Raw genomic sequence first — 16,570 nt, forward strand, 5'->3', positions numbered from 1 at the left:
CACACATCTCACACTGAAGCCCTACCTCAAAGTGTCCAAAACACACACGAAAGCTAAGAGGCACCTATGGGCACACAGATATGCCCTGAGGGAAGCCAGGCTCTGAACAGTAACGCTCGGGTTTTATCCTGAGCTCCCCATTTCCCTTGGGCAGGCCTGGCTCCCCCAGCACCTCTCCAAGGACCTGACTGAGGGGTCACCTCATTCACCTTCATTTTAGCCCAGGGAGAGGAGAGTTTGCTGCTCCACCATCAGCCCCTTTGACCACAGGGCCTTCTCAGGACACCCTGTCCAGCCAAGGCCACCCCACTGCAGATTTCACCCTCCAACCCAATCCTGGCCCTCACGTTCCTATCAGCGAGCAGCCAAGGAGGCAATAAAATCACCCATGTCCTCACAGACTCATTCTCTTACCTCAGTGAGAAGCATCCTGCCAGCCTCAACCCACTCCAGTGGGCTTCACTGTGGAGAGCACCTCCTCCTCCGGGGCTACAGCCCCACATCACCCCGCACGCAGGACAGGGACCGCCCTCATCAGGTAAACCTGCTGCATCTGGGGCAGGAAGGAGCCAGGTGAGGGCTGATCCCTGCCTCCCTCCCGGTGCACCAATCTGCTCCTCACCTGGCACAGAGCACAGCTGAGGCCCATCATTATCACTGAGGAGGGGGGAACAGGCTGTGCCCTTTGCAGTGGGGAAAGGGTCCACTGTTGTTTTCCAAATGAAGGCATATAAGATTTGCTTGGGCAGGGCTGGAAGCCATGTGAAGGGTAAATCTGGCCCTCTCAGGGCCAGAATATACACAGTCAGAGCAGAAAAGTCTGTCTGGAATAAAATGGCAGGCATTTACAGACACAGAGTGCAAACCGCCCTTGTGAGGTAGCTAGGCCCTCTGTGTGCTACAGCACCCTTGGGGTCCAGCCTGGCAGGGTGAGATCGGCAAAATTCTGCTGTCTTGGCTCCCCAGCCAGGATCCTGGCAACACAGAACCATTTTGTTCCTGAAGAGCCAATGCACAAGCAGTGAGCAAATCCTGTTGTTCAGATTCACTGTGTAACATCACAGTTACAATGCAAGATGCCAAGTGCCAGCAGCAAACACACGGCTCTGCATGCAAAGGCTAATGGATATGAGCATAATCCTCCTAGACACTAGTCCCTGTGTTTATAAACCTGCCCAGCACCCCGTTCAGGGAATTTGCCTTTAACCTCAGTGGTAAGCACTTGTGCTCTGGCTGCTGAAGGCCTTGCTGATTGCTATAGTGTCTCTGTTATGTGTAACTCATTACAAATGCATCATTCATCACCAGGTTCCCTGCCCTACCACTCACAGCTGTTTTAAGTTTGCTGTGTGCTGGCTGGGCTGCAGCTGTGGCATATCAGCATGTGGTTTTAAAACAAACTAAAGAAAACTAAAGCAACACTTTTCTACCATTTTTGTCAAAGGAGCCTGTAATAATCAGCCTATCCTTTCTGTGACAGGAGAATTTTGGTTTTAATAATGTAAATCCTGCTGTGACAGAGGTTGGTGGGAGGACCCAAAGCACTATAGCATGGCTGAGCAGGCCAGCCCACAAATGCTCAGCTGTAAACACCTGAACGCTGACTACTCAAGCCCAGAAAGGCAGAGGTCTTACATGAGGTACTGAAAAGAACAGGAAATAGTGTTGTGTTTTATTCATGTCCACAGAGCAGCACATAGCTCTACAAATGAAGAGACAGTGATTTCCGCTCATCGGCCTTAAAAAAAGTACTAAATTGTAACCAAGGCAGCAGATTTCTTACCATCCCAAATTTATTGTTTTTCTATAGCAACCAACTCCCTTCTGCTTGGCTGTTGCTGCCAGATGTTCATTTCAGTATAATTTAGCCATACATGCAAGACACTGGCTTGCACTGCCCTTGCTCTGTTTTCCCCGTTAACAATTCTCTTTGCTTCCTGGTCACTATTTCATCAGCAATAACTCATAAAACAGACAGATGAGGTTGTACAAAGAGGTTTTTATTAAGCATGCTGATGGGCTGTGCTGCCTGCTGAAGCTTTGCAGATGGACAGCCTCCATGCTTCTTTGCACTGCACGGGAGTACAAGCCTTCTCAAAAGCTTTTCTCCACTGCTCCTTGGGCAGCAATCACTCGTCTCCTCCATTTTACACAGTAAACCCTGCTTCCTTAACCACTCATTGGTTAGCAACCTGGAAGGACTCTGTGCTTGTAAAGCTAGGGCAACTCTTTATCAGGAGAACCATCAGGACTTTGTTAACACACATAACAGACCCAGCTTATTTCTGTCATCTTACAATAGCTTTTCTCTTTCCCCTTCCCTCTCCCCAACTCCTTTTCACAGCTCCTTCTTGTTCCCTGCAGACTGTTTTTAATGCTTTAAAGGGATCTCACCTCTTGAGAAGATGGCTACTATAATCCATCCATTGGAGACACTTCTACATGTTTAAACTGAGCTCCAATACTATCTCAAGGAATCCAGAAACTTCTGTTCTTCATGCTCAAATGCTAGAACATGCTAATCTGTAAAGCTGAGCAGAGCTGAAAACTTGGCACAACAGTTATGAGACAGAATCTTCATTTATCAAGAAAATATTAATTAAAACCAAACAAACAAAAACCCAAACAATCCCAAACAAACAAAGAAAAAAAAAAAAAAGGACAAAAACCACAAAAAAAACCCAAACCAAACAAAAAACCCCAACAAACAAAACCTGACTGGAAGAACAGCATTGCCCTGTACCTTCAGGAGCAGAAGTACTAAAAAGGACAGTTTGCCTTGTGGCTGACCCCACTCATTAAGGCACTTTAAGGGTCCAAGCACTGCAAGGCTGAACACACTGACCATCTGCAGTGGATGCACATCAACTAACATTTGTGATTTTACCATATGGATTCTCTGGTATTAAAAGGGTTGAGCTGACATTTCAGCTTTTATCTTCCTTGCCAGCCCAAATTAGGGTTGCTATTTTCCACAAAAAACTGCAAGAATTTAATACACTAAGACTTGTATCTTATTTGAGTTTGTCTGAAGCCGTCCATGAAAATCAGAAGCTTTGTGGAGGAGAAAAAGGGAGAGGAACAAGGACCAAACTACGCAGCAGAGAAATTTCATTTGCTTTGTTTTCCTAGTATGTTAGGCTAAAACCAGAATTCTGTCCTAAACAAGTCAAGGAACAAACTTCAGGTACCCAGGACTACACCCTAAGCCCGTAGTATGGTCTGTATCATACTAACATCTTGTCAACAAGTGTCGTTCTAAACCTGAGATTTTCATGCAACATTCAGCTCATCCACATCTTACATTTGCTTTCTAACATTAGCCAGATTTACTTTCCTTAATGACCAGCTTTTACAGCCTCATCTCTACATGTATTTACCCAGCTGCTATGTATTTGCTAGGTGAGCATGTGTGTCACTTCATGTTTCAGAAGGGCTTTTAACCCTTGCCTCTGGGCAGCCAGGATTTCCTGCTCTGCAGCAGCAGGAACTAAGTGAGACAGGAAACACTGCTGGCTGCTGCCAGGGGCTGGGAGGGAGAAAGGTCAACGGCTGTGTTTGTACCTTCTCATTACTCCCACATCCTCAGGCTTGCATCTAGTCAAGATTGCGTTTATCAATGTCACTATCGATATCCAATTTGTGCATAACTGAACTTAGCAGATTGCCCTTTATGCTTTCAGTATTTGCTGAACTTCATTTAATATGTAACATCAATGCCATCCATTGTCTTCAAATGGCTCTGAATATTATGTTGCTGAGCTAACACTGACTGATGCAATAGCAACACCAGTAATCCACAGTCTCAGTGTCATGGGCATAGAGCCAAACTCTTCCAGCAGCCTGAAATTGAAGCAGCTTTATCAAAACCCTGTCTTGAGACTATCCCCTTTAGATTTTGCTTCACAGAAGCATCTCAGGAGGTCAGCTGCACTAGGACAAGTCAGATGATACTGAACTGCAAAGTTGTGATGATCACTTGACATTCTTCATCATTAGACAACAGTTTAATTTTAAAATGTGTTTTTTAAACAAAACCACTTTTCACTTATTTCCTAATTTAATCTGAAGCTCTAAAAGCATCAGCTTAAGTTTTGCAGTACAGTCACATCATCAGGTTTTTTCCATCATCTTTCTGCGTACACACAACTTCATTGCAGAGATCAGTATGCTTTATCCTTTAAGAAGGTTGCTATGATACTTTATAGTACTACAATAAATGCATTAATTTAAAAGCTGCTATGTCCCCATATGTGGGGGGACACACTACTACATACTACCATGAAGGTAGAAATAGGCTGAATACTACCCAAACAGGAATGTCATACTGGAATTGCTGAACAGTCAATTGAAACAAATTTAGCTTTATTCTGAATTAAAATGAAACATTCATAAAGTTCCCATAAAAAGTTCAATGCTTCGTTTTTCCAAAGTGCAAAACCAAATTCATAAATGAGACATTTCACAGCATTTCAGTAGAGGTACATGTTATTGCAGCTTGTATTGGTGACTATTGCAAGTAACAATACAATTTTAAATATTATAACCCACATTTCTGAAACTGAATTTTTAATTTCAAAAGGACAGCACTAGTATTTTTCAAAGACACTGTGGCAAACATTTTTGAAAGGTATCTTTGACCACCTCTGCTGCTGAGCACCACAACAAACCTTGAGGCTGAACCCAAACAAAGCAACTACCTGCCAGCTCTGGTCTCCATAAAGTGGCTAGGAAAGACATCAATTTATGTTAAAAGTAATGTGGAATCAGTGTTGGGACTACAAAACCATAAACAGTGAGCCATAGTATTTACACAGCTGTGAGTTCAGGTCTAAGTTTTTATAAAACTTACTTCTTTTAAACAAAGAGAACATTGATGGAATCTGGTTGTCATCCTGGGACAAGTATATCATCATCTAAGATCTTCAAATTGAGACTATTTATATCCAAGTAAAAAAACCCTGCATTTTTATGCTGTTAATAAAAGGGAAACACAAAATGCTTGATGTCAGGTAGTTTTTGCCTTCCTGTGAACAAGCACATGGAAGAAATTTGTATCATATTGAGAAATTGTTATAGCTGTACAAATTGAACCATGTCATTAGTTCACCTGTCACCTGCATGCTATCTCCTGTGGGTTTTTAACAATGTGCACTGAAGAAACTGCATTAACATAAGACAATTCAATAGCTCTTCAAGCAAGACATGATTTCAGCCATTTTAGCTCAAAGAGCATAAAGGCTTTATGGCAATGAAGCAGATAACTGAGAAATACCTCTTCTGCTCACACACAATGCATTTGTGCACACTGAATGAAACTAAGTAGATTCCAGGACCTGTAACAAGGAGGTTTTAAATGAGATCAACAGCAGGAGACTGCATACCTCTTTGCAGTAGCATAATACAATGGGTCTTTGAAATATGGGAAAGCTGAATCAGAAAAGGTATGCTCCTGTATCATAGTGGGAGAACTTTCCTAGAGAGGTTGAATGCGGTCCCTTTGCTGCCCAAACAGGGAATACTGAGGAAGCAAAATTTCTCAACTGAGTAGACTGGAGTTCATTTGGTCATTTGCCTTCACTGAAATTCCCTCATTTTCTCATTTTGCTTTACATGGGACACAAAAGCAAAGCTTCTATTGGCATACATTTACAAATTCAATCTCATTTCTCTCTGCAAGTGTCAAGACATTCCTAATAGGCTTCCTTAAGTAAGAGCTCACCATCAAGTTAAAGTGAACCAAATATGACAAGTTAGTAGAATGTATTTGTTTAGTTTCAGCACAGAACCACATAATTGTTTAGGCCCATCTTTTTATTAATAATATAAGGTTCTATATTCTCTTAACATTACAATTGATGTTTTACAGTTAATCTCACACTAAAATGACAGAGTTTGGCTTTGTTTGCAGAAAGTTAAGTTACCTTGGTAAACAAACATTTCCAGGATTGAGAAGCAAATTGTGTTTTCTGGATTTCAGTGCTAATGTATCCCTGCCTTTGAAATTTGTTTCAGTTAATTAACATTGCTATAGAAAAACTATTTGGCCCGGCCTCTGTTCACAGCTGTAAGGCAAAGATGACATCTCTAACTCAGAAATATACTGTAAGTTAAGCAAGAAGAGTCACGTTTTTCTTTGACTGTAAGATTTAGACCCTGGACCAATTTCTAACAGATTTTCTTCTTCCTCCTCAAAATTTTATAAAGATCTCTCTAACATAAATACATTGCACAGTCAAACCATACTCACTCTGCACCCTTCCTTCTTCAAAGAGAGCAGAATTGGAATTCATGAGTAAATAACTGGAAGTCATGACAAGATTAATTAAAACTGCTTGCAACTTACATACAGCCAAAATAGTAAATGAAAAAAGTAATGTGCTATGCCAAGATATGCTTCTGATCTGCATGGATCAAACTTCACCTCTGACCAGGCTGCAGCTAAGGGAAGTGAAATCTTTTAGAAAGAGATAGAGAATACACAAGGAAGAGTAGTGGAAGACTGGTAATGATGCATATGTATTCAGGTCTCCTAAACTTGACACGCTTCTCTACTTTGATTATGAATTTAAATGTGAAGTTAAAGACAAGTCAGCAATACACACATTTCAACAAGCTCTGACCAGTTTGTAAGACAGAAAAATATTCAGCAAGACAGCAACAGAGTGGCTGTTAATAAAAAAAAAAAAAAAAAAAGAAAATAGCCATTACAGTTGTAGTTAATCTTTTCCTCAGAGCTATCCAGTGACATTGCTTTGGGACCCTTACAGCCTGTTATTTCACCTTCCCATAGGACAATTGACATGCAGTAAAAATCTTTACTGCATTTTAAATCACTTCAGAAGCAAGTAGCTATTTAAAGGTTAGAAATAGAGTATAAGCGTTTTTTGCCCATGTATCCTTACATACAGAAAAGGGGTAAGGAAACCATAGCTAGAAAATTAAGTAGAGTTGTGTTGTACTTATGTCAAAATCATAAGAGACTGGTATTACTGAGCTGCAGCTACTTGGTTTAGTTCTATTTGTGCTGTCAATTCTGCAAAAAGGCTTCACACACTTTCTGTCAAAATTGATTCTTCATAGCTAGACATATACTTTCACTGAGGCACATAAATACCTTTCATATCTACCAACTCCTAGACAGGTCTCTGTGTCAGAGCAATACAAGTCATCAGCAAGACACCAGCTGTGGCCATGTAGTCACCATAATGCAGCATGCAAGAAAAGGAAGTCCCCTGCATAAACTTTGCTGAGACACCACTGTGTATGTAAGGAACACTTAACCACAGTGCAAAGACTCAGCTTCCTACACCAGACTACTCCTGTATTGTTCTCATTGCTGCCGAAATATGAACTCTGGGGGCCAGAAGCAAAAATACAAAATAATAGATTTTTATGTTGAAATGTTGTGAAACAAAACCCATTTGAAATAAATCCAGCTGCATTACAAATATAACATTAATATTCTGTTTTGTGACTTGTGGATCATAAAACTTTTCCCTTACGTACCTTGACAGCATGCATTTTAAAGTGGTTTTGAGTGTTCATGTTTGATCATTTAAATTGTAGCACTGAAATTGGTCTTTAAACAAGTTCAAAGTTGTCTGATATGCACTATTTTTCAAGCATTTTATACTCTTTTTAGTATATTACCAAAACTGAGAGCTAATTAGACAGTATTCTAAAATAGTTTAAAAACAAAATGCAATTTCATTTTTTCTCCTCATTAAGGGCACTACCAATACAAAAGGTGTCCAAACTGACACTACAGTTGTGAAGCAGTTGTCTAAAGAGAGGGTAGTCTGTATTTTTCCATCCTATGCAGTCATATACGTTAATTATCAAAAAGTTGGATAATTTAAGAAAAGAACCCACCTTAAAAATGGATCATGAGTATTGATAAATACTTTTACTGATTAACATTCAAGTTTCAGTGTAAAAATGTTTATTCTCACACACTACTGCTCAAAAAAAATTTCATTTTCTTAAAGTTTAATGGACAATTAAAATTGTGGCTACTTGCGAAGTGAATGATTCATAAAGGCCATAGGAAAGTGTACAAAACTAAAAAGGGAAGTCTCACTTTCAGGGTGACAGTATGTTGTCCACTTAAATGTTTTATTAAACTGTTAAGACTGTTTCAAAAGACAGTGCTGGGCAGTTTCATTTGAATAGCCAAGACATTTTTAACTGAAAAAGACTATTTTGCATCTCTGCAAAATAAACAAACAGGAGCAAAACCCATACACACTAGGACTGAAGTACAGATGAACACACAGTTTTGTTACAAACCTGCTTTCAACATACAGTGAGAAACGTCCATTGTACAAAACTTAGTGACTGACCTACAATTAATTTAAGATTATCCCAGCAATGCAAATACAACTCAGAACAGCTCAATTGTGTAAGATTTCCCAAAAGGACTACAGTGAGAGACTCCCGAGTTTTTAAACATAGTTTGACTTACATACCCTTTTTTTTTGATCAAAGCCTGCATTTGTACTTAGAGTATTGGGTGGTTACAAGTCTGTTACATACTTCGTCCTTCAGTACAGTGAAGTACTCCTTGGTGTTTTCTCATCTGTCTCTTTAGCAGCTTTCCTTTACCAAGAGGCTGGGTTGAGCAGCTGCTTCTGTAGAAAATACTGTTCAATCTTTGTTCTCCTTGCAGGGGAGGCTTTAGTAAGAAACATCGGGCAATATCCAGCACTGAAACTACTGTCAACTGTGTTGCCTAATGAAACTTGGAAAGCCAAGTTTGCATTTCCTGCTTGGTAATAAACTCTTAAACAACCCACTGGGCACAAAGTGTAAGAGCATGGTTAAGTAAAAATCCATAAACATCAACAGTGATGAGTACACTTTATTGGGGGGAGGGCAAGAAGGTAGAAAAAAAAACATAAATTCGAAGTCAGTCACTAGTTTTTAGTCTATGTTATATTTGATTACTGGGATATCAGTACAATGAAAGTGGAGGATTTTCAACAGTAATTTTGAAGAAGTTTTAGTACATCATGTTGTGCAGGGCTTTATAAAAGATTTCTGTTTCCAAAGATGTTATTGGGGTCCACATATTCTTTAACCGATCTCAGCATTCCCAGGCCAACATCAGAGATGCTCTCTTTCATCCAGCGCTTCCGCAATTTGCCTACTGAAAAAACAAAAACAAAGTGTTTCAATATATGACAGGACTGTAGGAGCCAATCAATCTTGTGACCGTGAATGAATAAACACTGTGTGATAAATGCTTTTATTCAAAAATGAGAAATGTTTTGCTTTATTTGATTTATTGAGCCCACCAGACTATCAAGCTCATTAAGCTCAGCATACTCCCAGAGGAAGACTGTGTTCCACACTGTCTACTTTCTTTAGAAACTATGAAATTTAGATGAAGTTTAGGCTGAAATCTCTATTAAAATAGGGAATCGATAATAAGTTTTAAAAAGCCACCAAACTGATTTTAAGTAGGAAACTGTACAGGGGATTACTAAAAAGAAGAACCCCTTGATTACTTTAAAGTGAAAACATAACTTAAACCAGTATTGGTTTAAATAGTAAAAAAAAAAAAAAAAAAAAAAAAAAAAGGAATGTGTTTGCTAAGCAGAAAGCTTAAAACTTACTTTTAAATATCAACAAAATATCTTACTGCATTCAAAACCTTTTACACAGGCTGGAAATTGCTCATATCATTAATTACATAAGAGATTACTTTTCCATCTAAAAATGGATATTCACAACATATACCAAATAAAAAGGAAGGCTGAAACACCAGCCATATAAGAACTCATTTCGCTAAAGTCTCACAATAGTCCTGCTAAATGGCCAAGTGTTCACTTACTAATTAACCAAGTTATCAACTCTGATTTAACAGATCATTCAAAATAAAGGACATTTTTTTCATTAAGCACACTCCAGCATTTAACTGGTCAGCCTGAAACACAATCCATTTGTCAGTATGAAGCGATATAGTAGAGGTTTGAGAGACAGATGCTTTTAAGAGTATCTGAAGCTAAATTCAAGCCATCTTTTGTGCCCTGTTCTCAGGGTAACCATCAAACTGTCATCAGAATAATAAATTACAGGGACACCTCTGGAGAACAGGGCATATTTGTTTATACCTTAAGGAATATGAGCTAGTCACATGCCAACTGAAAAGAAAATAATGTGAGAAAGAATGAAATTTGCAGTTTGCTAGAAAACTACTATTAGCAGCATATGTGTCAAGAGCTAAGATCATAACTGAAGGACAAAATAATTTGTCATGTGGTAGGAACTCTGGTTGTATTTTGCATCCCAGCTCAAGAAAAAAAAAAACACCAAAAACCCATCTGTAAATACACCATCACGACAATGTGACTGAGCATGCTGATGTAGTTAAATTTTATCTGGGGAAATTTAATACTACAGCTACAAAAAAAGAATCATGGATGTGGCTTGACCATCACCTCAGGTCACTCACACTGGCTCTTACACAAGCAGCTAAAGAACAGTCATTACCATTCTCAACTGTTATCTGTAATATAGTTTCAGTGAATGTGTCCTGTGGTTATGGATGTAATTGTCCTGAAAAGACTGCAAACAACTGCTCCAACAAGATGGAGCACATTAGAATCACAGCAGGATGCCCAACAGCTAGCATGCCTGCCTCTTTTACACCTCCAGTAATAATGCAATTCCACAAGGAACTGAACTACTGTCTGAGCAGCACCAAACAGTCGTTGCATATTTAATGAAGTCGCTCACCAAGTGCTGGAAAACAGAAGGTGTTTGGAGTGCATCATTAGTTCTGTCAAAGTGATAATTTACACATCTATCTTGTCAAATTTTCTATGGTTTATACTTTTGCAATAATAAATCTAACATACATTTGATTAGTGAACTGGAAAGAAAAAAAGCTGTACTACAGTTACCAGCAGTCCTTCACAAACATGTTCAATGAAAAGATTTTAACCCCTTGATAGCAGTAGGTTGAGCCTCTGCTCCTACTGTTCACATCAATAAGATACACATGGATTTCTCAGCTACTCAAGTTTTCAAATTAATTACAGTTAAAAAGCACTGAAGCAATCTCACTCTTTGATTCTACACTGGTCCATCTGATTAAAAATAGACAAAGTGAAGGAAAGTTTCCATGCACCTGAGAGCACCACTTAGAAAAGCAATGTTTATATTTGTTTCACTTTGGGTTAGTGCTGCCCTCTAAGTATTCTCCTCCTTCTCCACAGGATGATCCAATTAGCTTCAAGGATGAGAAGGGAAAAGGAAAAAGAAAATGCTATAATAGTAAATGACGTTACCATGAACGCAGGAATAACTCTAAGTGGCAAAGTAGCTGAACTCCACTCTAAGCCTAGCCAAAGAACAGCTCATAAGGAAGCATGAGCTTCCCCAATAATAAAAGATCTGTTAAACCTGATCTTACCACAGACTAGAGAAAACCGCCTTTCTATTTCTAGCCTACAGAAACTAGAAGTTTTAGTTTTAGGCCTAGATGATGCCATTTATCTAGAACTGACATGCAACAATGCACAGAACCAGGTTTTATCCAAGTATCTACCATTTACAGACTATCAGCCTTGTGTACTTTTACCAATTAAGTGAGACCAAATTCACCTGATTCTATATGATACATTATAATATTATTAAGGTTCTCAAATCATCATAACCTTGTACTCAATTTGTAGTAGGTTAACAAGTCAAGGTTAACTTGTCAAGTCAGCACGTACCTGCTGGCCACAAAGATGGTAAAGTGGGAGTATAGCTCTCCTGGGTCATGAAAGTTACACTTGCTCATCCTTGAAAATGCATTTGGATAGCTGCAAAACGTCTGGCTGCCAAGGATGGACCTAGCAAGCAGCAATTCCTTTTCTCACTTCTAGAATATAAAGTACTTGGGCACATGTGAACAGTCCTGTAAGGAAAGTTTTAATGTAACTGATGGAACCCAGGAGAGACTCTACACCCATGCAGAACAGATGTATAACAGTGTGTGGTCCCAATGGAAACAGGCCATAGTGGCACTGCACATGGCTCTGGACTTTCCAGCACTTTCAACTCAGAGACAGTTACTGCAGAACAATAGCTTTGAAAAAGGAGAAGCAAAAAGAGGTCATAAGAAGGATGGGGCTCTTACTGAAGCTGACTGAAAACATCTCTCTGCTCTTACAAAATGCTGAAGAGGTTATTACACTTCCAGAGAAAGCTGCAATACTGAGAAAGGTCAGTGCATTGATCTAATACTCCAGTAGTGCTGGTACATACTGGATCAGCATACCTGACATCTACTATGTAATTAATTAACAATTACAATCACTGTAACATCTTCCACATTTTCACTTGATATCTAAACAACTAAGATGTTGATGAATCAAAATTGTTTGCATTTCTTTGGTGGAAAAGGCACTGAAGATGGCTATTCTATTAAGACTTTCAACTGACTAAGGAGAAAAATACAACTGCCTTATCACATAAGGTTACCCTCCATGCCTCACAAATGTCACAGTTTAAAAAGTCTAATCAGTACAGCAAGCTCTGGCTTTAAAATCGAAGTATCTAGTTTTAAAATCAGTCTCCAAGTAAGAAGATAATGTTCCTGCATAGAGGAGAAAATGTGTTCAACTTTCCCCATAAGGGAATTTTATAATTCCAGATTTTGTAGTTTATGTGGGTTAATTACTTCAGTGTATAGTTAAAGCCACAGCCTCTTAATGATGCCAAGGCATTGCAATGTCAAACACGCAACTGAATGCAGATAAGGGGGGGAGGGGTGTTTGCTTGTTTTGGGGGGTTTTGTTGGGTTTGGGGTTTTTGGGTTTGCGGTTTGTTTTGATTTGTTTAGTTGGGTTTTTTTTTTATTTTAGGATTGTTTATTTGGGGGTTTTTTGACTCTCTTTTTTTAGTTTTTCTACATAAACTGCCAGGAAATTGATACTATACCTAAACATATGGAACCAGGCCTACCTGGTTAACCTTTACTCTGGTCAATTTGTCTAAAAGTAATAGAACTCATTTTCGTCCACTTTCAAGTGGCTAAATGGGGGTATTTTCCTCAAACTCATAAGCTGGTAATTGCTTCCTTAAGTAACCAGTTTTAGTTAGAACATTCCCTTCAAGGGAAACAATCTATCATTAATTTTTTTTATATACACCCTTCCTTTGTTTTACATGGGTGCTTAGCTTGGTAATACAGAAGAGATCAGCCCAAATTCAGCCAGCTTCCTTCTGATGCTGTACTCTTAAGGGGTTACAGTTGTATTTATACTGCAACCGTATCTACTGATACTTCCTCATCAAGTTATGTATACAAAAAAAGCATGTATTTTATGAAACAGGAATTAAAAATGCCAGGTGTGACACATCATAAGGGTGGTTTTAGGGCTTGCCCTAATGATTAGAGAATCATTTATCTAAACTTAACCTTGTATGTACAAGAAATTAGTATTCCTAATGCTGCTTTTTAAATGCTAAGTTACTAGAAGGTAACCGTGGCTCTAGCAACCCTTACTTACATGACTCTCAAATCTGAAGATACTCAATTGCCAGAAAAGCTGAAGGATCAAACTGTGTTCAGGGATATGCACTATCCCTTTTCCTAAGTGTAGGACATAGTCAAGGCAAGGTGAAAACTATAATCAAGACTGTAAAAATCTCCTGTAGGAAATGGAGACAAGGGGAATGCTTCAACTAGAATATCTGATTTTGAAGTGCCTTTCAAAAACTTCTACTAAGTCACATGGTATGACATATCATTTAGGTAAAGTGGAAAAAGGAGGCAAAAGAAACTACCTCAAAGTCACACATTAAACATTACTTTAAAACCACTAAACCTTTCAGCAGTTTGTTCACAACAAGTTTAACAACAGACCTACCACATTTAAACAAGACTGTCAGGATCATAAAAATATCTGGTATCTCCTCTGTATGGCTCAATTTCTGACATACCAGAGACTGGCTGAATTCCCCCTGTGTAGGAAGTGCCTATCTGATCAACTATGCATTTTGGGTGTATTTTTATAGCAACAAATATGCCTGATTCTTCCTAAATGTAAATTCTGTTCATTATATAATCCAAAAACATTATCAAGTGTTAAATGTTAACATTGAAGTAGGAAAACCATTCCTGCTACGACACTTACTAATTAGATTTAAATATCTGAAAGTTGAGAGTGAGAAGGACTTCAAAAGGACCATTTGATTAAAGTCATTTTAAGTTGCAGTATCATAGAAATTCTACGTAGATTTATAAAAAAAAATATAATCTGCATATTCTACCCCAAAATAGGTAATTGTTACACTGAAAGGATAAATTCATTACACAGATGTATCTGTCTGTCTTCACTACAGTTTGTATCCATGAGATGCTTTCTGTACAAGGCTGATATGATACACTTCTGTACCTTCTCTGTGGCAATGTTGTTGTTCTTACATATTGCAAGGTGTGATCATTACTGTAATCCATTAACAAAAAATGTTATGCTTCTTACAAATTTTAAGTCTCAAAATTCATCGGGGGGCTAAAGGAAGACACACATGTAAATCTTCTCACAGCATTGCTACCTTTAGAGAGTCTTGCCTGAAAGTTAAAATATTTTTCATTAGCCTTGATGAAGGGGAGAAGAGACACTGAAATTAAAACAGAAACCAAAGGAAAGTCTTTCTGAAATGACTCTTCATAAGGTTAAAAGTATCATGATTTCAGTTCTAACTGTAATTGTAGCTATGCATCTACCTACAGTTAGTATTTCCCAGATGTAATTTAGAGCTTTAACCATCTCAAACTGTCATATATGACCACTTCTTCACTCAAGGAGTGTATGAAGATTGACTTAAGCAGGCTTTGTATTTCCTATAGCCTCGAGTCCCAGACCACATCTGTTTTCTTTGATACACAAAACCAGAGTTAAAATAGCTCCATTTATCACAGTGTGATTGTAGGCAGACAAACTAGCCTGTCTGCTTCCAGATAGTGAAAACAACTGTTATTAATCACAATTACAAGACAAATACTACAAGAAATTGCACCAGTATTTTCTTTTACCCCACACAATAGACTAGTCTTAGCAGTGCCAAGAATGACAGGGCCTGAAGGTCAGTAAATAAAACTGATACTGTTAGAGTAATTCTCAGCAGCACATTTGCTAAGAACTGGAAAAAATGAATCTTGAATATCATACACTATGAACTGCCAGACAAAACCACTCAGAGCTGAAAATATTTATTAGTATAAGAGGCAGTCGTGCATACAACAGCAGCAGAAGTCTAACAAAAAGCAAGTTTCCCATATCTGTGGAGTCAGAAAGCTCAAGTGTGCAAGGGTTTTAGAATGCTATATAGCTTTTTTTCTTGTTCAACATATGCTGTAAGCAAGGTTTCATATGGTGAGGGCAAATACCTCCAAACACATGACAAGCTCCAGCTGCATGCGAGTTAATGGATAAAATGCTAGGCACAGTAAAATACAGCTGCCACAGCAGGGGAGAGCACAACAGTACATCAAGGAGGTAATTCCACACCCCATATGTGAGAATTGACTGGTCCAATGTACCACCATATTAAAGATTTAATCAGAGGAAAATAAGAGCATATTAAAAAATCCTGAAGCAGTTTTCACTCATGTTATCCTCATCTACACATCTTTCAATATCCTGACACTGCTTAACCAGAGTCAATTTCAGTTTCTATCACAAAGCTTGATGTCTGAAAACAGCCCTAGCTAAAGGTTTCAAGTCCAGAAAGTCACCCTCATGTTTTAAGGCACAGCTTCTGCCTTTCAGTTTTCACACACAGAGCTTTATTAGAATCACAGATTTTTTATCTAGTTTCATACCATTAGACTACTTCTTTGCTTTTATTTCTGTGACCAGACAACGTCCCAAGACAGGAGAGGTAAGAAATACATTAACTTAACCACTTAGCTGCACAAATCAAATTGACTTCACAAGTCCTGCACATACCCGAGTATGCAGCATTGTACAGGACACATGCAATCAAATTAGGCTATCTGAATATGTGGGAAAAGCATACATAAGGTATACAAAGCATCCCTTACATGACATAGGTTTTTAATATTAAAGCACAAAATAGCTTGCAAAGAGGCTAATAACTCATGACAAGTAATTTCCAAACTCCAAGAAAAGAAATTGAAAAATCGTAACATACCAATAATATCAATACTTCCATAACAATTATGCAACAAATGGTAGATTGCAACATAGCCCATCTCAAGTCAGTAGCTCTTCTATGCAGATACTTTCACTAAATTCTCTGGAATTAAGGCTAATGGCTTTTACCTAGCCACAGCAGCCTAAGCAGTCTTAAAACTGTGAAACTCCCAGTTGAGGTCTTCATAACTGAATACACCTATGCACAAGGATCAGAAGAAGCTGCTTAACGTAGACTGGATCAACTACATTTTCAGGTTCTGAAAAAGCTTATAGACTTCTTATAAAAGATAAGAGGCTGGTGCTCATAAATACACCACATTGTGTGATTTGACATCAAGCAAATAAGGTCTAGGGACATACACCCTGGAAATCTGGCAAAGGCACAAGAAATTCCTAGAAAGAATGTC

General features: G+C 38.5%; 1 protein-coding gene across 3 annotated transcripts in view; it reads right to left on the reverse strand.

Annotated features, from left to right (window-relative positions):
* Positions 1-5,796: 5,796 nt before the first annotated feature.
* AGPS (alkylglycerone phosphate synthase) overlaps positions 5,797-16,570 on the reverse strand; it is a 55,463-nt gene continuing 44,689 nt past the window's right edge. For 2 of the 3 annotated variants that reach the window (XM_065670267.1, XM_065670270.1), the window contains one exon: positions 5,797-9,151. In XM_065670267.1, coding sequence (XP_065526339.1) covers positions 9,030-9,151 — 122 coding nt within the window. In that variant the 3' untranslated portion in view covers positions 5,797-9,029. The remainder of the gene's footprint in view (positions 9,152-16,570) is intronic. The other variant, XM_065670268.1, reaches the window with a different exon arrangement.

The sequence above is a fragment of the Lathamus discolor genome, chromosome 3 (genome assembly GCF_037157495.1).
Source record: "Lathamus discolor isolate bLatDis1 chromosome 3, bLatDis1.hap1, whole genome shotgun sequence".
NCBI lineage: Eukaryota > Metazoa > Chordata > Aves > Psittaciformes > Psittacidae > Lathamus > Lathamus discolor.